Source organism: Lolium perenne, chromosome 5 (genome assembly GCF_019359855.2).
Source record: "Lolium perenne isolate Kyuss_39 chromosome 5, Kyuss_2.0, whole genome shotgun sequence".
Taxonomy (NCBI): domain Eukaryota; kingdom Viridiplantae; phylum Streptophyta; class Magnoliopsida; order Poales; family Poaceae; genus Lolium; species Lolium perenne.
Genome location: NC_067248.2, coordinates 10,854,488 through 10,878,592, shown reverse-complemented (window position 1 = coordinate 10,878,592; position 24,105 = coordinate 10,854,488). Strand labels below are relative to the sequence as shown.

At 42.6% G+C, this 24,105-nt stretch overlaps 2 protein-coding genes and 1 pseudogene across 2 annotated transcripts; 1 reads left to right on the top strand and 2 right to left on the bottom strand.

The window, feature by feature from the left end:
• The window catches only part of LOC127303254 (protein NRT1/ PTR FAMILY 2.11-like), an 81,533-nt pseudogene that overhangs the window by 22,306 nt on the left and 35,122 nt on the right, over window positions 1–24,105 (bottom strand).
• On the top strand, window positions 860–5,930 carry LOC127303252 (uncharacterized). Its single transcript, XM_071820553.1, has 11 exons — window positions 860–3,090; window positions 3,171–3,338; window positions 3,415–3,570; window positions 3,652–3,949; window positions 4,044–4,106; window positions 4,180–4,540; window positions 4,694–4,889; window positions 4,999–5,097; window positions 5,214–5,467; window positions 5,580–5,655; window positions 5,751–5,930. The coding sequence occupies exons 1-11, from the start codon at window positions 2,392–2,394 to the stop codon at window positions 5,850–5,852; spliced, it is 2,472 nt and encodes an 823-aa protein (XP_071676654.1). The 5' UTR covers window positions 860–2,391; the 3' UTR covers window positions 5,853–5,930.
• Window positions 11,390–12,640, bottom strand: LOC139831399 (uncharacterized). The gene has a single exon (XM_071820667.1). It carries the CDS (start codon window positions 12,638–12,640, stop codon window positions 11,390–11,392), a length of 1,251 nt encoding a protein of 416 aa, XP_071676768.1.

Here is a 24,105-nt window from a genome sequence, read left to right as displayed (position 1 = left end):
CTACAGATTGCCAGTTAACATGAATTTTTTATTTGCACTGATTTCATATACATATTGAAAATGAAAATACATAACAGGGGTTACTGCAACAAATTTTCATTATGAAAAAATGTTGCTGATGTATTAGTCTTTATCTGCTAAATGATGTAGAAGACAATTGGAAGCTTTATAACACAAATCTTATTCTCTGCTGTGTACATGTGAGACAATATGTTAGCTAAAAGTGAGACCAAATGTAGACTGCGTAGCTCTACTGCGATAGCTTCTATAGAGGGAAACAACTTTCTGCAGTGCTCTGGACTGAGGTACATATTGTTCGGATACTATGTGCCTGCTGCAAAGTTCTATTTCATATCTGATGTGACAGTAAATACTGGTAATCTATACTATAATCTTACTAAACTGTGCATGATAGATACTTATAATTTTTTTCCTAGTAATACTACTGATCTAAACTTCAACTATTTATTTGGTTTGCAATAGTACGAAAAGAATTTAATTAAAAAAAATGCTATAGAGTGTGCTATCGGATGGTGAAGGAGCTGCATTTATAAGGTTAGGGGAAGAAGTACTCCTGTCAGGTACATGTAAAACAGGCCTGCAAACAGTGAACAGCAGCCCTCACTATTGCTACGTTGGGATACCCGTTGTCAAATATTGTGGCAGTGCTGTCTGCGAAGCATGTACGTACAGTTAATAAACTGTAGTGTTGACTTTCGATTGAGTGGTAGTTTCAACAGGAAGAAGCAAATTTTTCCCATATGGTCCAAGTATATGATAAATTGGATGATCATACTTGGCCTAAATGGTGATAATATATATTACGTATATGATAATGTTTTTAGTAATGTGTCGAAAATTTGACATAAATGGATGAGATTCGGTTATTACGAAATATAAATTATATAGTCTGTCTGACACTTTTCGAAGGCAGTCATTACATAGTATTGCTTAGATCTTTCGTGCGCGGTAGTTGTAGTTCAAAACTATATCCTCCTTCTTTTATATGATCTACCAACTACACCGACCCTTTGAATCCTAAGGTTGCTAACAACTTCTTCTGCTTCATCTTCGTCCTGATATGTATTGCTTGAATTAGCGTCGCCATCGATACTTTCATTGGGTACTACTCCATAGTTATCTCCCGTATCACCAACTTCATCTAATCCTTGCGGTACGTCTGTGCTCTGCATTTGGTAAGAGAAAATGGAAAAAACAATTTTATTTGCTTTTCGTGGACATGCAGTACCGATAAAATGAAAATCATAGGTATCAGTTATATCACCTGTAATACCAAAGCTATAACTGAATCTGTATTACATGCACTACTCCTTTCTTGGTTAGAATCAGCATCATCCTCACATGACGAAGCCGTCGATGAAACAGACCTTCTTGCCTGATATATAAATTATTTGGAAGTAATTATGAAAACTATGCATGAAATAAATAAATATAAATTATAGAGAAAAATACTTACATCAACCGAAGATAAGGTTTGAGAGGATAAAGTACGAATTGCAGGACTGCTTACTGCCGCACTTTTTCCGATTTCTTCTGCAAATATGTGAGACATTGTTCTACTATTTTGTAGATATCACTTCTTTACCTAGGTTGCATTCGACACATCAGATAGGCAGTTCACTGGGAGTTGGAAGTGTTATATATAACTTGTTGAGCCATAGTTGTAGGTCTAAAATTTTCCCTCCAAAATTGAATTTCAAATAAGGTGGCCCTAGCGTGGATGAACCAAAGATTGACTTCTGCTTTGTGCCTGCAACTATTTTTTTAAGCTTCTCTTTATTGCTGAATAGTCCCATGGTCATAGTCCACCAATAGTGGGGAGGATTGTGTATGGCTCATGGCAAACATGTACTGAATTGATGGTACACTATTTTAATAGGGAGCTATAGAACGACGTGGTGCTTACGTGTAAGGTGGTACCTATGCAATATTGTGAGCTGGTACATCGAAAAGGCACAACAAACTTACAGATGAGATAGTAATGTGCATCTCGGTCACATGATTTGGAAAAAAAAAACCCACATATATAGAAGAGAAGCTAGGTTTCCTGTCTGTTCTTTACTTATTGGTCTTCTCTGCATCTTCTTGGCAAGGCATGATGCCCAAATGAGAAGTAATGTGGTGTACCATCTGGAAGGTTGAACAAAAGGTTGGTTTTATTAGAAGTAAGTGTTTATGAACTAAGCCCTGCTGTTTTTTAGAGCTTCAAAGCTATAGGTTATTAGTTTTGCATCGTTTTGGTGCACGTAGTTCGCATTTTGCTTGTATGTTCTGGCATATTTCCTCCAGCTTCTTTACTTATATCTGCTGCACATTTGTAGGATAGTTTTTATCTGCTGGCAACCTGGCTTGATCTACAAAGGAAGTAAGATGGAAAATAGTGGGTACTTGGCTGATGTTGATGCAGCGACATCTCGTAGTTCAGCCAAAAGGGTGGCAGCTGTAGTTGGCAAATTTAGTGATGAGAAGAAACAACTAGTGCGTGATATAGGTTTTGGTGGAATCCTGCAGATGCCACAAATAAACAAAACTCCAAGGAAATTCACTGTCTGGCTGTTAAGCAATGTCGACATTTCATCTAGGTCAATAGTTGTTAATGGACAGTGTAAGGTTAAGATAACCGACAAGGCAATCGAAAGAGTATTAGGAATACCTTGCGGGCCTAAGAAGCTAATTGGATTGGAAACAAATGTTGTTGAAGAAAAAAATGACTTTATAAAACTTGCTATTGGATCTGTAAGCACAGATGCAATGGAAACATGTGGGCTAAAGGTAGCAGAAGATGTGCTGACTCTGGACTATCCAATTGGTATGAACAAAGAACAGAAAGATAGATTCAAGGTTTCTTTCGTTGTTTTTGTTGTTGGACATTTCCTTGTTGCGAAAACCAGAACCAATCATGGGATAGAAGAATTCTGGGGTTCTTTACTAGATACAAGTTCAATTCATCTTCACAACTTTTGTTCACTTGTTATCGATGAGATCATGGTGTCGGCGAAAAGAGTTCAAGATGAATTAAGAATGAAACACACAATAAAGAATGTTACGGGATGTACACTTGGACTGCAGGTGATGGTTTCTGCATTTTCACATAGTCATATATTTTTTGTGTGGAAATAATAATTTAAGTTTGTTGTTCTATGTATCAGGTGTTATACCTAGACAGCTTGGATATAAGTACATTCGCACTACCTCCTGATAAGTTGCCAAGGATCGCTCTTTTTGACCTAGTGCTTCTTAAAAGGATGATAAATGCAGATCAGGAGAATAATATATCATACTGCAACAGCGATAGTTCAACTGCTGGTGGTACAAATGTAAGATTTGATTGCATATTTTCCAAATTTAAGTTACTACATGAAATGCATGACAGAAATAGGAAAATAATTGCAGGACGCAAGTGTCAAGAAGAGAGTTCGTTATGACGAAATTGTAGGAACGCCAACTGCAACCTGGTCAGAACATGTACAAGTCCCTTTTTTCAGAACACTTCAACCAGCTGTGTCAAGTTATTTGACTGCTTATTTGAGAGGATCGATCCAACAAAAGGTAGGCTGAAGACGTAGTGTTGACAAACAAATTTCGTGTACTTGCATAAAATGTAGGAACTAATATCTTTACTTTTCACAGTTATCATATGGCCAAGTTGATGCATTGAAGTGGCACAATGCTCGTATGATACATCATGTCAGGAAGACAAAAGAATTATTGTTTGAAGGAGGTCGCATTAACCTAAATGAAGAAGGATTAAAATCAGTGATAGAAGTACACATGGAGACACTTATGGCCAATATATTCCAAGATAATCTGAGCCTATCACAAAAACTACACACCCACACATCAACCAATGTGGCAGCTCCTGCAAGTAATATGAGAGGAACTTCGTCCCTCCAAATATCATCGAACTACAGCAGCATCAGGAGTGACGGTAATGCTGAACTTAAATGTTCGTTAATGCGGATAACAATGATGTAGTTAGTACTCATGTTGTGCAGTGTCGTTGAAACTCGTCAAATCTGCAGGTCACAGTTCAGTTGGAGGAGTGTCAGCTAAGGAGATTGGGGCACCGAGAAAAAACAAAGAAGGTACTTGGGTGTATTTTTTTCATTAGTATAGTATAGTTATAACAACAAACTATAATAGAAGTCCTACCACCAGCTGTAGGTGGCATGTTCAGTCCTCTTGTAGGAAAGCAGCTTTTCGTAGAAGAGATGGAGGGATGTTCAAAGAGAATAAAGGTAGAACAGGATAGTGCGAGTGCGATTCAGCCTGGAAAATGTGACCAGTTCATACTTTCTGAACATGACATTACTGCCATCATAGAGAATGGATCAGGGAATTCAATGTGCCCAAGTGACAACAACTTGAAGCAATCCATGTTCAGTAAACTAAAATGCAAGCAAAGGGGTTTTGCTCCAAATCCGTGGATGGGTGGGGCAGCCAAGTCTAGGGTGAGAACAGGTGTCACAAATGATCTACATGACTGGCTTGCAAATAACAATTCATCTACCCTCAGGAGGTAATTAACTGGAATACATTATTATCTTTCTTCTACAGCTCAATCATCTTGCAATACATTATTCTAAAAAACATGAACTTTTATTATATTTCTTGTCCACCTCAATCATCTAGTAATACATTATTCAAAAATCTTGCACTTCACATATTGCAGGAACTGGATTGTGCACGCTCTGCCCAAGTACATAGAACTGGATGGCTTTAACCTTAAGGATATATTCATAAAGAAAAGAAGGTTCACTGCAGAAGCATTTGATATAGCTATTAGGAGAACAATCCAACTAGATAGTTCTATGTATGGATTGAGAAGGAAACATTGTTGGAGGCATATCATGGAATCAGATTTCGCGGTAAGACACAAGGGAACTTTATTCAAAATAAAAATATGACACATTTATGATCTTGAAATATATTGATCTAATCTCTGCCAGTTCGTACTAATGATCTACTTTTAAGCAGATGCTAGTTCTAGAAAACAAGGACCCGCTGGAATGCATATCAATAATATACCAATTCACTATGATGTTCAATGAATATGATATATCTGAATGTAGAATGGTGAGTTCTTATGTGCGTGAGTACCATGATTTTATTCCACATATGTTGACAACAAGCTAATTTTTTTTGAAACATTATTTAGAAGTGTATCTTATCAAGGTAACATATCTTAACAGATCATCGTTCCAGCTTTAGTTGCAATGAATTGGTGTGCTTACTATTGGGACATGGAAGAAGAGAGAGTACATGTTGTAGATCCAAAGTATGTCATGCCGAGAGATCAAAGTGTAGAAGATATTCACAAAATAAACATTGCAAAAATCCAGGCTTGTCTACAAAAAGTAGTGGAGGTTCTATTCGAAGGTTGGAAAGTAAGATGGTCTGATTTCAGGACTAACTTTGTGGAACCGATAATGTCTTGTTCACCTAGGTATTAGTGCACAGAAAGCATCATCTTCCCCTGATCCAAATTGAAAATTATATATATGACTTTGCCATACATACTATTTTATGCTTATTGATACTTGCTATTTCGAATGAAGGGTACCTGAAGGAATACTGACACTACTGGCAATAAAAGATTTCGATGGATCGAAATATGTGGAAAGACATACTGAGGTATGTTATTAATATAGAACATATAATATTTTTGTTCAGTATCCCTAGTTTCAAGTTGTTAGTATACTAACATCTACATGGATAATTGATGACAGGAATCTGTAGAGGAGTTCACCAAACTGATTCTCTACGAGATGGTGTCTTTAGAAGGAAACTATGGAAAACAACCAGAGGGTTTTATTCAGACAATTATCTAAAAAAATGATATCTACATTTGTAGTTCGTTGTATTATCATGCTGACATTATATTAAACTTTGTTGTATTATATTTATTATGGCACGTATGAATCTCCAATATCAGAGCGACCGACTTTAATGGTTCTTACAAATTCTGTTAAATAAAAATATGTTAGGCATATATATGTTGATCGTGATATATGAAATTTTGATGCAAGTCTTGTTGAGGAAAGTTGGAATGTTCTCATACTTACTAATGTAGTTTAGGTTAAAGTCAATAATAATATCTCATATTTACATGTTTCAAATATTTCTTTAAAGATTCATATTGAAGTTGGAAGTTAAAAATTTGCACATACTGGTCCTCTTAAAGAAAAACCCCTTATTGATGTGATATGCGAGAAATGTCTTTGACATATATTAAAAACTGTAGAACAATGTTTGCCTTCCGAGACATTTATCCTGTACAATTATATAATTTATGAATGGACCATTATTGAATATAGTTTATTAGTTTCGTCCTGAATGTACATAAAAGATGTTCTTGTCCAGTATTCTATTCAAGGAAACAAAATATCAGAGGGACCGAACTTAAATATAAATTATGTACAATAAATATATGGTACACATATATATGTTGAGCGTGAGATATGAATCTTTGATGCAATGCTTGTTGACGAAAATATGAATGTTCTCAATGTTACTAATATACTATAGGTTGAAGTGATTAATAATATCTCATATTTACACATTTCAAATTTTTATTTTAAGAGTCATATTGCAGTGGGAAGTCCATATGGTGGTCAGTGCCTTGGAGAAGGCAGTACGATAAGATAAACCAACAGACACAACTTGTTCGTAAACCCTTCGTAGCATTGCCTGGGAGATTCTGGTGGGGTCTACACCTACTGCTCGCCGCTGCCGGAAGAAACGAAGGGCAAAGCATTGGCATCAATTCAGGCGGCGGTTGCTTCGTCCCTCGCACGGTGGCGGTATGCATGGCGGATGCTGCGTGCTTCTCCGGCTGATGTAGCGTCTCAGGCATCGAGATGCCACGGTTCTGTTGCGGCGTGCACGTCTCCACTGTGATGGATCGTCTTCTTGTGCAATTTGATTAACGTACTAGTGGCTCATCTTCGGATCGCTGGTGCTGAGGTCCCTATAGGGTATCCTTACACATCGCCCGGTGAGATGGTGGAGGCGATGGCGCGTCAGAATACATGTGTTCTAGCTCGGTCCAAATCTCGGGAAAGCCACTAATGGCGGAGCCAGAGAGCTGCTAGCCTAGGCACATCTATGATCGATGGATCAGGTGATGCTGTTCTGTACATGCACGGTCGTCTATAGAGGCCGTGGAGCTTTGGGAGTCAGAGGTTTGTTGTTAGTAGTGTCTTCCCCTAGGCCTGTACTGTTGGCGAGTGAGTGGAAGGGGACGATACAATTGTCTTCCTCGTTAGGGTTTTTAAGGCCTTTTTGTGACATGCGGTTATCTAGGGATGATGCTTCCTTCGGGATCAGCAAGGTGTATTCTTCCCCTCTCCCCCTATCCCACCGCTGCAGTACCTACGTCTTGTCTCGAAAGAACCGGGCCATACTGAAGCCAGTCTAGTCGACGACGCCGGTAGAGATAGGTTGAGGGGAGGTGCCGGAGTAAATAGCGTAGGTACGGTTAGTGTCTTTATGCCGGTAGAGGGCTTGCTGCCTAGTAGTTGGAGTGGTGGTCGGGATCTGTCCGCCTGAATCTCCACCGATTTAGGATCTTCTTTGCTTCCTCTTTTGCTCCGGTGGTCGGAGGGTAGAGGGGAGAGGAGGATCGACGCTCCTCTAAATAAAGGAGTGGCGGTGTGCCTTCAGCTGCAGCTGTGCGGTGGTGAGACAAGAATTTCCCTTGGCGGCCTTGCAGGCGATGGGGGAAACGAGAGCAGGCCGGTGGTTTAACTTGGCAAAGGCCAGGATGCATAGCAAAAGTCGGAATTTCAGATGGACGGGATCATGTGGGTTGGGGTGGAGCTCCTGATCTCAGGGGGGTGGAAAAGTGTTGCATCATAATCAGATTGTGGTCTGGCCATTGAGGATTCTTATGCATGAATAGAGTTGGCGTGAATGACGATTCAGTACCTGGAGCCCGTATAAATAGACATCATCCGCAAGATCCAATGATGATAAGAGCATCCCCACTCGTTGGCGCTCCCCACGCCCAAATCCGGCGAAATTTTCGTCCGGATTGGAGGAAGATTTGGCGTGGGGAGTAGTAGTTTCCCAGCCGCGTGCCCAGGCGAAGTCGACGATGCGAATTTAAAAAACGGAAACTTGACAAACTATGGCTAAAAACGGGTGAATATAGACTAAATTTAATGATATTTATTACATTACGGGAGGAGTTCATACATAGAGGCCGAATTCGACTATATTTCGAATTCGGCTAGGGGAATTCAAACGCTAATTTTAAAACACGGCGCTCTACATGCCCAAATGGCGGTAGAACACCGTGTAGTCGCCGTCGCCGTCGTCGTCGGAGCCGTCGTCGTTGGCCTTCGGCTGCGCGGCCTGGCTGCTGCTGCCCTGGCCGGCGTCTCCCCACCCCGGGGATGGCTTGTACCAGTCGTCGTCGGAGGACTCGAGGTCGACGACGGGGACAGTGACGCCGGATGGAGGTGTCGCAGGACGGCGGTACCGCGCGACATCGTCGTTGGCGGTTGGAGCGGCGCGGGCGGCGAGTTGGCGTGCGGCGGCCAGGTCCAGCAGCCGCCGCTTCGCTCCGCCTCTGGCGCTGCCGATCGCGCTGGCCAAGTCCGGTGCGGAGTCGTCCGCGCGCGTCTCCTCCTCCATGTCGTGCAGCGACCTGGCGATCGCCTCCGCCATCGCGGCGTCCTCCGCGCTTCGCCTCCTCCTCGGCGAGCTGGCTTGCGGCGGCCTCTTTCTTCGTCTTCTTCCGGCCGCTCTGCGGCGCGGAAGGCTGTTCTCGGATGACGAGGGCGCCGCTGCTGCGCCCTCTGGTCGCCGGCGGAGACGCCGGCTCCTTCTTGACGCGCACCGGCGTCGAAGGCGACGTCGCCTCCTCCCTCTTCACCGGCGCCAAGGATGACCTTGACGCCGATCCGGAAGACGACGAGCTGGCAGCCATGCGCCGTGGCTGCCAGACGCTTCCCCGACGGCGGCTCGCCGATGCCCTCGATGCCGATAGAGGGCATCGTGAGCACCGGGTAGTTGCCGCCCTCGATGTGCGCGAGGACGTTCGCCAACGTCCTTTCCGGCGCGCTCCACCACCGTCGGCGGCCCGCGGCGTTGTTGCGCGCAGGCGGAGGCGGCGGGCCGTCGTAGGCCGCCAGCTCCCGCTCCCACCGCTGGAGGAAGTAGGAGTTCCACCGCGTGTAGTTGTCGGGGTGGTGGCGCGGGTCGGCGCGCTCCTCGTCGGTCATCGTCATCCTCGCCTCCTCGATGGCGACGTCGAGGGCATGGCCCCGCGGCGGCGGCGGGATTGGAACGCCGCCAGCACTTAGCCGCCAGCCGCCTCCGGGAGGCCTCGTGTCCGGCGGGCAGGGGTACCCCGCCTGGTGGAGGAGGTGCCCCTCCCACGCGTGGAGCGACCGGCGGGGGAAGCCGTTGTTGGCTGCGCCGTCGTCGTCGTAGAACGCCATCTTGAGAGTAGAGGGAGAGTGGAGGGAGAGTGGAGCACGGGGTACGCCTCGCGGCGAGCGCACCGGCGTATATAGGCGTGGCTGGCGCGGGGATTAAATGCCGCGTGGATTGCGACGCGTCCGCGGCGAGCTGACCGGCGGCAGCCTTTAGTGCGCGCGGAAGACGATGCGTGCGCGGAAGACGACGACATTAACTCGCCGCGTGGCCGGCGAATGCAGACCGGCGGCAGGCTTTTACAGCGCGCGGAAGACGATGCGATGAGGACGACGATCGGTTTCTCTCGCCGACAAGTTGGGGCCACCAGACGCGCGGGAAGTTTCCTCGCCGTTTCGCGCGCTTTCGTTTCGTCCGGAGTCCCCGAGCGCTCCCCGGGGGGCCGGGGATGTCGTGGGATCGCCGGATGAATTTACGCCCAAATCCGGACGAAAACGAGGAACCGGGGGCGCGACTGGGCCGAATTACGCCGTCCGGATGGAAAAAACGCTCGCCGGGGGCCTGTTCGGGGGGACGAGTGGAGATGCTCTAAGTTCCAGCTTTCTTCCACCTAAATCTTTCATGATTGGTACCATTGTTAGAGTTGAGGTTGTCTTGCCTCTCGACATCTGTCGCGGCCGCCTCGGAGGGAAGGAGTCTGCCGCCGAAGAATGGGGCGTTGAGGCTACTGCCTACCGGCATCTCGCGCGGGCTCCTCGGAGGGAAGCGGTCCGCCGCAGATGCAGGGGCAGCGAGGGTCTATGCCTCTCGAGATCTTGCGCGGCCCACAGTGAGGGAAGACGTCGAATGTAATATTACTCATGATTCTGAAAAGGAAACTTTTAAAGATGATCACCTGGTATATGTGTGAATTATATTGGTGCGAGAAGAACAAAATTTGGAATATGTAATACTGAAATGAATTGGATTTCTATAAAATAATTCACATTATTAAAGAAAGAAAAGATTCCTAAGTTAGTTCATACTTTATTTCGGAACATATTTCAGTGAATGTAGATAGCATGTGCCATATTACATTGATACCAAAATGTTACCGGACCATAATTTCAAAAATATAGTGCCCGTCAACGTTATGTGGCTCAGATAAAATAATGAATGACTTTAATAAAACCGAAACTATGCTGAACAGAAATATATACAATGTGTATGACTCATGCATGGCTGCAAAAGGACAACAATCAACTGGGGGGTGGGGGGGCTGGCGCTCCTTATCTCTATTTTGTTGTTGGTGGTGTGTGCCGTCGTGGGCTGGAAGGTGACGCGGCGACGGTGCTGGCATGGTAGGATGTTGGCGCCGTGGGCTGCAAGGTGACTTCAGGGATGAAGGCGGACGGCTGCTCCGCCTTCTCCTACGTATGCATCACTTTAGGGCACCAATTACTGAGGTGCGGATGCGGATGAGGTAGCAAAAATGGTGGCGAGATGGAGACAACTGTTTCAAAGATAACTAATATTGTCACACATGAACCCTACCAACAGATAAATAGTTGGTGTCGGACTTTATTCAGATATAAGTGCAATGGTTTACACGGCTGAAAAACACGTCAGGAGGTGATTACTTAAATGGTACGAAGCAAAGTAAAAAAGGTGACAAAAATCAGATATCCACAAGCCGAACATATATAGAAAACACAGTTCGAAATGACATTACTTAACAATAATCCATACATATTACAACAATAGTAGTTCACACATATTACAACACCAAGCTCGATATATAGATATCCGTTACAACTAATAGTTGATGGGTTACATACTGACCCCACTGCTGTGGCAAAGTCATAATGCATTTTCATAACAAACAGCAGCTGATCCACTGCATTACACCAAATTGCTAATACTGTTTTGGTAGGTGGACAGTGCACGACACATAGTTTGTCATGCTATTAGATGTACCCGCAGCGACAATGCATGATAATTGGCATCAAACAAACCGGGGTGGCCACGGCTCTGTCAAGGTGTAGACATTGGCAACCGGTGCGATGGGATCAATCTGTGCCAACGGTGTGATCGACCCAGTGGCAGAATCAAGCACAAACAGACCATTGGTGAATGCTACTGTCAAGAGAACTAGGGATCCGTCCAGCGACATAGCTCTTGGCTGAACTGAATGGAACTCAATCTCTATCCCTGGATCATTGCCGACCATCGCGGGGAAGAAGTTAACACAGAAGCCCACCCCAAACTGTAGGATAAATGCCTGAACAATATCTATCACGGAGACAATGTGCCAATTCAGTGCTCCAGCATTAGGTTTAAGAGCCCAGGTGTAGAGGTGACTCTGCATGAAGTGAGCAAGAGTGATCCCCCCCTCACTGTGCTCCCCAACTGCATACTGGAAGTCTGAACTAACGCCTGCACTCAGCAAGGCAGGCATTGCTAGGACATGGAAGGTGTGGTCAGTAAGGTCGAATCTGATTATGGAGCCAACAACATAAACCAGGAAGAGAGAGTTGGGAGCCAGGATGCATGATGGGTGCCTGTGGAAAAAAACTCTACCCCTAGACCTAATTGGCTCAGAGAAGTATCGGTTCCACTGACCATGGGAGTAGATGGAAACGTGTGCGTGCACACACTTACGAGAACCTAAGCTGACTCCCTCGCAGGTGCGAGCCACTTGGCGATCTTCATCCAGGTCTAGTTTGAAGAAAGCCATACCTCCCGGAGGTCCTGCCTCCAGCACAAGGCCGAACTGGCCATAGGTGTTGTCGGTGTACTGGTCGGGGAGGCGCGGTACCGGCGGCAGCGGCGTTGCGGCGAAGGTGTACAGCCTGGGGACGTCGGTGGGGCAGCTCACAGTGTAGTTGCCGGGGTGGATCCAGTTGGCTCTGAGCACGAAGCCGCCCCGGGCGGCGACGACACGGTCAGCCTGCAGCGCCTCCTTGTTGATGCGCGCCCGCAGAGCTACAACCGTGTCGTCGGCCGGTGCAGCCTCTGCGTCGTAAAGCTGGAAAGACGGTCCGAAGACGCCCTCGAACTTCACCAGGAAGGAGATGATCGACGGCTGATGGTGCTCGACGTACTGCTCGACGAACCTTCCTTCTTCCGTTGCCGACTTGAACTTCTTGCCGACAGCCTTTGTCCGCAGAACCTGGCGGGCCGAAGGGAGCCTGGCCAATATCTCGGCCAGGAGGTCCTGGTCACCAAAAATGCGGTCTGCTGCTGCTTCATCCATGGTGGAGCTCGGTGGAGCTCGGTTTGGCCGGTGGCTGTGGAATAAATTTACAGTGGAGGTGGCTGTGGATGAGCTTCGGTGAGATTTGGTCTGGAGGCGTGTGTTCAGCAAGTGAGCAGGACGGTCAGTATGGGTGAGGCTGCGGGCGACTGTTTGCTAGGTCAGAAGTTCTTTGAAATAATGGTGTGCACTGCCAGTCCACTGATGTGTACGGGCAATTTAAGAATCGAGCGCAGTGGTACTTGCGTAAGACTATGTTGCAACAGAGATCGGGGTGGCAATGTGTCTTTTTAATTATGATGTGTTTGTAGTATGGAAAATCAATATGTTACGAGCTAACTAAAAACAGAGTGACAAAGGGTATGAGTTACATCATTCAGCCATAATCTTTACATTTTGTTTTATAAGGAGAGAGGACTCTGCATCGTGTGTCACATACATGAACAGGAGGCAGAGTAGGTTGCACAGTTGATATTACACATGGTAGAGAGAGCATTGTTGTTTAAACTCAATAGGCATGGCTGCTCGATACATGTTGTCATATGGAAAAAAAAAAATATTTCCATTCCAAACAGTACATGAAATATAATAAGTGATTCACCATACACTTGGACTTTCAGATAACTTAAGTTCGGCAGCTCTGTGTTCACATATATCGAATCATATATAGTTTGTTTGGTAAGTATGATATTGCGAATAATCTTTTTCCGATAAAGAAAATATAATAATATCACAATGGTACCAATTGCACCCAAACTCTGCAAGAACGCAAAGTCCCGGAAAGTCCATTCTAACGGCATCGGTAACTACCGGTGCCGCATCCATCGCTCGCTGGTTCGTGGTAAGTGCAAAATTACATTCTAATATATAGTTTGTATCATTTCCATATAATATATCTACAAATTTGAAAATAAATTTCGGTCACTTTTCTTATTTACTTTATATGAGACGTGATTCGTGATACTTTAAAGCAAAAATAACTACAACATTTCTAATATGTGTGAATTATATGTATAATGTGGTTGAAAGAAGCAATTCGTTATTTGTCTATAATAATAAAAATAAATATATACCGCCCAACTAATCCGCGTGCCCGCATTGCAACGAGGAGGGGAGATCCGCCCGTCGTCACCAGGAATCGAAGAGGAGGAGCCCCCGCCCCCGCCAAGCCCCGTGGGACTTTGCCCCGGCGGTGCTACCGCTGGGGGCGGTGGTTATCCTGTGGTGCGGGACGAGGGTTAGGACCGGGGTACGTCCCGTGGAGTTGTTAGGCTAATATGCGAGCTGAAATTGGTGCAGGCTATGAGCCTGGCCGCCTACCACCAACAACCCCTACCAGAGTGCTGCGGAGCCGACGTGAGGAGGGAGGCCGCAGCGTTGGCCGCCGACGGGAGCAGAGGCGCAGCGCAAGCCGCCGCCCAACTCATCCGCGTGCCCGCCATGCAACGATGACGCAGATCCGTCCGTCGTCACCAGGAATAGAAGAGGAGGAGCCCCCGCCGCCGGCACGACCAATGGGACTTTGCACCGGCGGCGCTACGGGCGGGGGCGGTTGTTATCCTGTAGTGCGGGACGCGGGTAAGGACTGGGGTACGTCCCGTGGAGTTGTTAGCCTACTGGGACATAGTAAGTTATGTGAAAAGTCGAACGCGAAGGGGGCATCCACCGCCGACAAATCCCGTGGCGCCTAGAAATGCTGCTACTACCATATGGTTGAAAATACGGGTATATGTGTGAATTATATTAATGTGACAAGAACGAAAATCTAAATATATTAGACAGAAATGAGTTGAATTTCTATATAATACTACTCATGGTTCTACAAACAAAGCATTGAAAGTTCATAGACTACAAGTTAGTACCATATTTTAGAAAATATAGATACCATGTCACATATTAATATAGAAACCATGGCAATCAAATTTGTGTCACAAGTAGAAATAATTGAATATGTCTGACAGATAAGATTTGGATATCAACCAAATATTCGAACTAAGTTCTTGGAAGTCTGGTTTCATAGCGTCTACAAAATTGATTTCATAAACATTTTTTGGCTTGTAATGTAGATATCATTTGACATATTGCTGTCATACAAACATGTTACGTGATAAAAAATAAAAATTTAATGTGGCAGCATTAATATCACAATCGTACCAATTACACGCAGGCTCTGCGAGAACGGAAAGTCCATTGTAACGCTATCGGTGCGGCATGCACCGGTAGCTGCTTTGTGATTCGTGCTACATTCCCGTCTTATATATAGTGTGAATCATTTCCATGTAATATATATAGAACATTGAAAATAAATTTTGGTCATTTCTCGTAATTACTTTATATGTGAAGTAAGTAGTGATACTTTAAACATAAAATAAATACAACAATTACAATACGCTCGAATTATATGTATAATGTGTTCGAAATAAGCAATTTGTTATTTATATCTACTAAATGGTATAGATATAACATATGGTGGTACAATAGATAATACCTTGGATATAAATTAGCACGTATCGCGAGGCAACTACCAGTCAAGATGATGACCGCTAGTTAGCGGATTCGTTAGAAAATCCTCTCCTGCGGAAAGTCCTTTCTAACCGCACCGGTAACAACCGGTGCCGCATCCACCGTTCGCTGCTTCGTGATTCGTGCTACATTCCCTTGTATCTAGTGTGTATCATTTCCATATAACATATATAAAATTTGAAAAGAAAATTTCAGTCATTTTTTGTATTTCCTTTGTATGCGTCGTGATTCGTGATACTTTAAACAACAAATAACTACAACAATTCAAATATGCGCGAAATATATATATAATGTGGTTGGAATAAACAATTTGTTATTTCTATCTAATAAATAGTAGTAAAATAGATAATAACAAATTGGAGATAAATTAGCACGAACCCCGAGGAAACTACCAGTCGGATGATGACCGGTAGTTACCGGATCCGTACGAAAATCTTCTCCCGTCCCGCTAAAAAATCTCGGGCCTAAGAACAACAACACAACCTCCGTGAAGATAACACTTGAAGTACAAACCAATGCAGCTGATAATTTGGTGGTACGCCACCGGCAGCATTCCATCGGGCATGTCGGATGATGAAGCCCTAGAAATGGTGTTACATGATATTGCCGCGCCCCAAGAGCCACTTAGAACACATACTATCGTACACCGGCCGCACCTAGTTGGGCACATACACCGATGTAACATTAGTTCGTGCCTGCAGCGCCGCCACAGGAACAACATAGGGGGGCTCCACCGCCGACACATCCCTGCGGGCTTAGAAATGTGGCTACGACCGCGCGGTGGTAAATGTGGCTACAAATGAAGCATTAAAAGTTCATACACTACAAGTTAGGACCATATTTAACTAAATATAAAAACCATGTCACATATTAATATAGAAACCATGGCAATCATATTTTTGTCACAAGTAGAACAAATTGAAACTTTCTGACAGACATGTTTTCTAATCATATATAGTTTGTTTGCTAAGTATGATATTGCGAATAATCTTTTTCCGATAAAGAAAATATAATAATATCACAGTGGTACCAATTGCACCCAAACTCTGCAAGAACGCAAAGTCCCGGAAAGTCCATTCTAACGGCATCGGTAACTACCGGTGCCGCATCCATCGCTCGCTGGTTCGTGGTAAGTGCAAAATTACATTCTAATATATAGTTTGTATCATTTCCATATAATATATCTACAAATTTGAAAAGAAATTTCGGTCACTTTTCGTATTTACTTTATATGAGACGTGATTCGTGATACTTTAAAGCAAAAATAACTACAACATTTCAAATATGCGTGAATTATATGTATAATGTGGTTGAAATAAGCAATTTGTTATTTGTCTATAATAATAAAAATAAATATATACCGCCCAACTAATCCGCGTGCCCGCATTGCAACGATGAGGGAGATCCGCCCGTCGTCACCAGGAATCGAAGAGGAGGAGCCCCCGCCCCCGCCAAGCCCCGTGGTACTTTGCCCCGGCGGTGCTACCGCCGGGGGCGGTGGTTATCCTGTGGTGCGGGACGAGGGTTAGGACCGGGGTACGTCCCGTGGAGTTGTTAGGCTAATATGCGAGCTGAAATTGGCGCAGGCCATGAGCCTGGCAGCCTACCACCAACAACCCCTACCAGAGTGCTGCGGAGCCGACGTGAGGAGGGAGGCCGCAGCGTTGGCCGCCGACGGGAGCAGAGGCGCAGCGCAAGCCGCCGCCGCCCAACTCATCCGCGTGCCCGCCATGCAACGATGACGCAGATCCGTCCGTCGTCACCAGGAATAGAAGAGGAGGAGCCCCCGCCGCCGGCACGACCAATGGGACTTTGCACCGGCGGCGCTACGGGCGGGGGCGGTTGTTATCCTGTGGTGCGGGACGAGGGTAAGGACTGGGGTACGTCCCGTGGAGTTGTTAGCCTACTGGGAATCATCTAGCTGGTCAATTGTTATTTCATAGTAAGTTATGTGAAAAGTCGAACGCCAAGGGGGCATCCACCGCCGACAAATCCCGTGGCGCCTAGAAATGCTGGTACTACCATATGGTTGAAAATACGGGGTATATGTCTGAATTATATTAGTGTGACAAGAACGCAAATTTAAATATATTAGACAGAAATGAGTTGAATTTCTATATAATACTACTCATGGTTCTACAAACAAAGCATTGAAAGTTCATAGACTACAAGTTAGTACCATATTTAAGTAAATATAGATACCATGTCAGATATTAATATAGAAACCATGGCAACCAAATTTGTGTCACAAGTAGAAATAATTGAATATGTCTGACAGATAAGATTTGGATATCAACAAAATATTCGAACTAATTTCTTGGAAGTCTGGTTTCATAGCGTCTACAAAATTGATTTCATAAACTTTTTTTGGCTTGTAATGTAGATATCATTTGACATATTGGTGTCATACAAACATGTTACGTGATAAAAAATAAAAAATTAATGTGGCAGCATTAATATCACAATGGTACCAATTAAACCCAGGCTCTGCGAGAACGGAAAGTCCATTGTAACGCTATCGGTGCGGCATGCACCGCTAGCTGCTTTGTGATTCGTGCTACATTCCCGTCCTATATATAGTGTGAATCATTTCCATGTAATATATATAGAACATTGAAAATAAATTTTGGTCATTTCTCGTAATTACTTTATATGTGACGTAAGTAGTGATACTTTAAACATAAAATAAATACAACAATTACAATACGCCTGAATTATATGTATAATGTGTTCGGAATAAGCAATTTGTTATTTATATATACTAAATGGTATAGATATAACATATGGTGGTACAATAGATAATACCTTGGATATAAATTAGCACGTATCGCGAGGCAACTACCAGTCAAGATGATGACCGCTAGTTAGCGGATTCGTTAGAAAATCCTCTCCTGCGGAAAGTCCTTTCTAACCGCACCGGTAACAACCGGTGCCACATCCAACGTTCGCTGCTTCGTGATTCGTGCTACATTCCCTTGTATCTAGTGTGTATCATTTCCATATAACATATATAAAATTTGAAAAGAAAATTTCAGTCAATTTTTGTATTTCCTTTATATGAGTCGTGATTCGTGATACTTTAAACAACAAATATCTACAACAATTCAAATATGCGCGAAATATATATATAAGGAATAAACAATTTGTTTTTTTTATCTAATAAATAGAAGTAAAATAGATAATAACAAATTGGAGATAAATTAGCACGAACCCCGAGGAAAGTACCAGTCGGATGATGACCGGTAGTTACCGGATCTGTAAGAAAATCTTCTCCCGTCCCGCTACAAAATCTTGGGCCTAACAACAACAACACAACCTCCATGAAGATAACACTTGAAGTACAAACCAATGGAGCTGATAATTTGGTGGTACGGCACCGGCAGCATTGCATCGGGCATGTCGGATGATGAAGCCCTAGAAATGGTGTTACATGATATTGCCGCGCCCCAAGAGCCACTTAGAACACATACTATCGTACACCGGCCGCACCTAGTTGGGCACATACACCGCTGTAACATTAGTTCGTGCCTGCAGCGCCGCCACAGGAACAACATAGGGGGCCTCCACCGCCGACACAGCCATGCGGGCTTAGAAATGTGGCTACGACCGCGCGGTGGTAAATGTGGGTACAAATGAAGCATTAAAAGTTCATACACTACAAGTTAGGACCATATTTAAGTAAATATAAAAACCATGTCACATATTAATATAGAAACCATGGCAATCAAATTTGTGTCACAAGTACAACAAATTGAAACTTTCTGACAGACATGATTTGGATATCAATATAATATTACACCGAATTGTAGGAAGTCTGGTGTCATAGCGTCTACATAATTCATTTCAAAAACATTTTTTGGATTGTAATGTAGATACCATTTGCCATATTGCTTTCATAAAAACATGTTACGTGAGAAAAAATTAAAAATTAATGTGGCAGCATTAATATCATCATGGTACCAATTACACCAAGGCTCTGCGAGAACACAAAGTCCCGGAAAGTCCATTCTAACGCTATCGCTGCCGCATGCACCGCTCCCTGCTTCGTGATTCATGATACATTCCCGTCCTATATATAGTGTGAACCATTTCCATGTAATATATATACAAACTTGAAAAGAAATTTTAGTCATTTTTCATTTTTACTTTACAGGAGACGTAATTAGTGATACTTTAAACATAAAAAAATTACAACAAATCAAATATGAGCGAATTATATGTATAATGTGTTTGAAATAAGCAATTTGTTATTTATATCTACTAAATAATATAGATATAACATATGCTGGTAAAATAGATAATACATTGGATATAAATTTGCACGTATCGCGAGGCAATTAGCAGTCAGGATGATGACCGCTAGTTAGCGTATTCATTAGAAAATCCTCTCCTGCGGAAAGTCCATTCTTACCGCACCGGTAACAACCGGTGCCGCATCCACATTCGCTGCTTCGTGATTCATGCTACATTCCCTTGTATCTACTGTGTATCATTTTCATATAACATATCTAAAATTTGAAAAGAAAATTTCGGTCAATTTTTGTATTTCCTTTATATGAGACGTGATTCGTGCTACATTCCCTTGTATCTACTGTGTATCATTTTCATATAACATATCTAAAATTTGAAAAGAAAATTTCGGTCAATTTTTGTATTTCCTTTCCGTGTGACATTAGTTCGTGCCACTTAGAACACATACTATCGTACACCGGCCGCACCTAGTTGGGCACATACACCGCTGTAACATTAGTTCGTGCCTGCAGCGCCGCCACAGGAACAACATAGGGGGCCTCCACCGCCGACACAGCCCTGCGGGCTTAGAAATGTGGCTACGACCGCGCGGTGGTAAATGTGGCTACAAATGAAGCATTAAAAGTTCATACACTACAAGTTAGGACCATATTTAAGTAAATATAAAAACCATGTCACATATTAATATAGAAACCATGGCAATCAAATTTGTGTCACGAGTACAACAAATTGAAACTTTCTGACAGACATGATTTGGATATCAATATAATATTACAACGAATTGTAGGAAGTCTGGTGTCATAGCGTCTACATAATTCATTTCAAAAACATTTTTTGGATTGTAATGTAGATACCATTTGCCATATTGCTTTCATAAAAACATGTTACGTGAGAAAAAATTAAAAATTAATGTGGCAGCATTAATATCACCATGGTACCAATTACACCAAGGCTCTGCGAGAACAGAAAGTCCCGGAAAGTCCATTCGCATGCACCGCTCGCTGCTTCGTGATTCATGATACATTCCCGTCCTATATATAGTGTGAACCATTTCCATGTAATATATATACAGACTTGAAAAGAAATTTTAGTCATTTATTATTTTTACTTTACAGGAGACGTAATTAGTGATACTTTAAACATAACAAAATTACAACAAATCAAATATGAGCGAATTACATGTATAATGTGTTTGAAATAAGCAATTTGTTATTTATATCTACTAAATAGTATAGATATAACATATGGTGGTAAAATAGATAATACATTGGATATAAATTAGCCCGTATCGCGAGGCAATTACCAGTCAGGATGCTGACCGCTAGTTAGCGTATTTGTTAGAAAATCCTCTCCTGCGGAAAGTCCATTCTAACCGCACCGGTAACAACCGGTGCCGCATCCACATTCGCTGCTTCGTGATTCGTGCTACATTCCCTTGTATGTACTGTGTATCATTTTCATATAACATATCTAAAATTTGAAAAGAAAATTTCGGTCAATTTTTGTATTTCCTTTATATGAGATGTGATTCGTGATACTTTAAAGAACAAAAAACTACAACAATTCAAAGTATGCCCGAAAATATATGTATAATGTGGTTGGAATAAACAATTTGTTATTTATATGTAATAAATAGTAGTAAAATAGATAATAAATTGAAGATAAATTAGCACGAACCGCGAGGGAACTACCAGTCGGATGATGACAGGTAGTTACCGGATCCGTAAGAAAATTGATACATCACCGCTCGCTGCTTCGTGATTCGTGATACATTCCCGTCTTATATATAGTGTGAATCATTTCCATGTAATATTTATACATACTTGAGAAGAAATTTTAGTCATTTTTCTTATTTACTTTACAGGAGACGTAATTAGTAATACTTTAAACATAAAATAACTACAACCATTCAAATATGAGCGAATTATATGTATAATGTGGTTGAAATAAGCAAATTTGTTATTTATATCTAATTAATAGTATAGATATACCATATGGTGGTAAAATACATAATAAATTGAAGATAAAATAGACCGAACCGCGAGGGAACTACCAGTCGGGATGTTGACCGGAAGTTAGCGGATCCGTTAGAAATTCCTCTCCCGCGGAAAGTCCATTCTAACGGCACCGGTAACTACCGGTGCCGCATCCACCGGTAGCTGCTTCATGATTAGTGCAACATTCCATACTTGTATGTACTGTGTATCATTTCGATATAATATATCCAGAATTGTGAAAATAAATTTCGGTCAATTTTCGTATTTCCTTTATATGACACGTGATTCGTGATACTTTAACCAAAAAATAACTACAACAATTCAAATATGCGCGATATATATGTATAATGTGGTTGGAATAAAAAATTGTTATTAATATCTAATACATAGTATAGACATATCATATGTTGATAAAATACATAATAAATTGGAGATAAAATAGCCCGTACCGCGAGGCAACTACCAGTCGGGATGATGACCGGTAGTTAGCGGATCTGTTAGAAAATCCTCTCCTGCGGAAAGTCCATTCTAACGGCACCGGTAAGTACCGATGCCGCATCCACCGCTAGCTGCTTCGTGATTCATGCAACATTCCCTTCTTGTATGTAGTGTGTATCATTTCCATATAATATATGTACAATTTTGAAAATAAATTTAGGTCAATTTTCGTATTTCCTTTATATGCCACGTGATTCGTGATACTTTAAATAAAAAATGACTACAACAATTCAAATATGCGCGAAATATATGTATAGTGAGGTTGGAATAAAAAAATTGTTAGTTATATCTAATAAATTGTATAGCTATACCATATGGCAGTAAAACAGATAATAAGTTGGAGATACATTAGCACGGGGAGCGAGGCAACTACTAGTGGGATGATGACGGGTACTTACCGGATCCGTTTCAAAATCTTCTCCCGTCCAGCTACAGAGTCTAGGGCCTAACAACAGCAACAGAACCACCGTGAAGACAACAGTTGAAGTACAAACCTGTGCAACAGATAATTTGGAGGTACGGCAACGGCAGCATTCCATCGGGCATGTCGGATGATGAAACCCTAGAAAATGTGTGACATGATATTGCCGCGCCCCAAGAACCACTTAGAACCCATACGATAGTACATCGGTCGCACCTAGTTGGGCACATCCACCGCCGCAACATTAGTGGGTGCCTGCAGCACCGCCACAGGATCAACAAAGGGGGCCTCCGCCGCCGACACAGCCCTTGGGGCTTAGAAATGTGGCTACGGCCGCGCCGTGGTAAATAACGGGCCCTTCGGGACTTACGGGTGCCAATGACCAGTACAACGATAAGGGGTGCATCTTAAGGGCGCATGGGAAGACCTAAAATCTTAGTCACGATGGAGGGAACACTAGAGGACCTAGTTACAATGAAAAGTCATTGTAATTTACATAGGTGTTACAGACATAGGCCTTGGATAAATATATGGAACATAAAGACGAAAAAGTAATAAACGCACTAGTACTCATCAGGAGAGAAAAATGTGAAAACTATTATCTACACGACGTACATACAACTATGATATGGTGTCATTATTGAATGTAAATTTAGCTGGAACTACAAACAAATATTTTGCATACTTCGATGGCAAAATTACCATCAATGCACAAACTGCCTCCAACTATATAATGCATGTGACTATTTTGCCCCTAGAGCCTTTATAAAAATAGCGAACCCCCAACTCCATGGATCATAAGATTCAACTTCCTTGCAGCTAAAACTATCAGGATGGGTATCATTGTTAGAGTTGAGGTAGTCTTGCCACAGAAAGAGTTGATTCAGCCTGCTTTTGAGTGTGATTGTGGTACTAAATCAGCTAGTAGGATGTGTAGTACTGGAATAAATAAAGGGAGGTTGTTCTATCGATGTGCCAATGGCTGGGTTGAGAACAGCAACAATGATGAAGAGGACCCTAGGTGGAAGAAGGTATGATTTATTTGGCAATAATATTGTTGTACTAATCTATGAGGGGATAAGTACTAATTAATTCTGGAAATGAACCATAATATGGGCAATTTTTTTGCAGCACCTCATGTGTGATGTTTGGATTTGGCAAGATCTAGTAAGTAAATTTGCAAAGGAAGTGTTCGAGATTAACCAGCTGAATGAAGAAGAGCTAGAAGGAATTATACTTGGTGGGGATGCATCAAGCTCAAGTGACTAGAGCAACGTTGGTGCAAATATTAGTATTTCATCTTTGTTTTCTATTTGGAATGGTAGTTATGTTTTCACTAGTATCACTGTACTGCTATGGGCAGGAATTATGTATCCTTAGTTTCGTGGCATGGAATGGGTAATATAATGTGCGTTTTATTAAAACTGTGAGAAGCAATGCAGCAGGGTTGTTAAAAAATTCCGAAAAGTATATTTCCTGCTAGTGTACTTGGCAATGATACTGGAGAGGTAAACACTTCAACAATAATTTGGTACGTCCCAACAAAAGAGAGAAACAAATTGGGAGTACTATAGGCCTATTGCCTGCAGATTAAAATGAGCTAACGGGTAAATGAATTTGTACTCAAAACAGAAAATGTAATATAACTATAAGTGAAATGGCAATACTGAGTTGGAACAAGGTTGCAGTACTTGAAAAAGAAAATTGAAACATACCATCAACTGTGGCCATGATTGATTTTGTTAGTACCACTGGTGGTGCCTGGTTAACCTAAT

Bases quoted from the DNA above. Each gene is read 5' to 3' on its own strand.
- LOC139831399 (XM_071820667.1), bottom strand. From the start codon at position 12,640: ATGGATGAAGCAGCAGCAGACCGCATTTTTGGTGACCAGGACCTCCTG.
- LOC127303252 (XM_071820553.1), top strand. From the start codon at position 2,392: ATGGAAAATAGTGGGTACTTGGCTGATGTTGATGCAGCGACATCTCGT. The intron at 4,107-4,179 runs GTACTTGGGTGT...TCCTACCACCAG, and splicing joins ACCGAGAAAAAACAAAGAAG to CTGTAGGTGGCATGTTCAGT. The intron at 4,541-4,693 runs GTAATTAACTGG...CACATATTGCAG, and splicing joins AATTCATCTACCCTCAGGAG to GAACTGGATTGTGCACGCTC.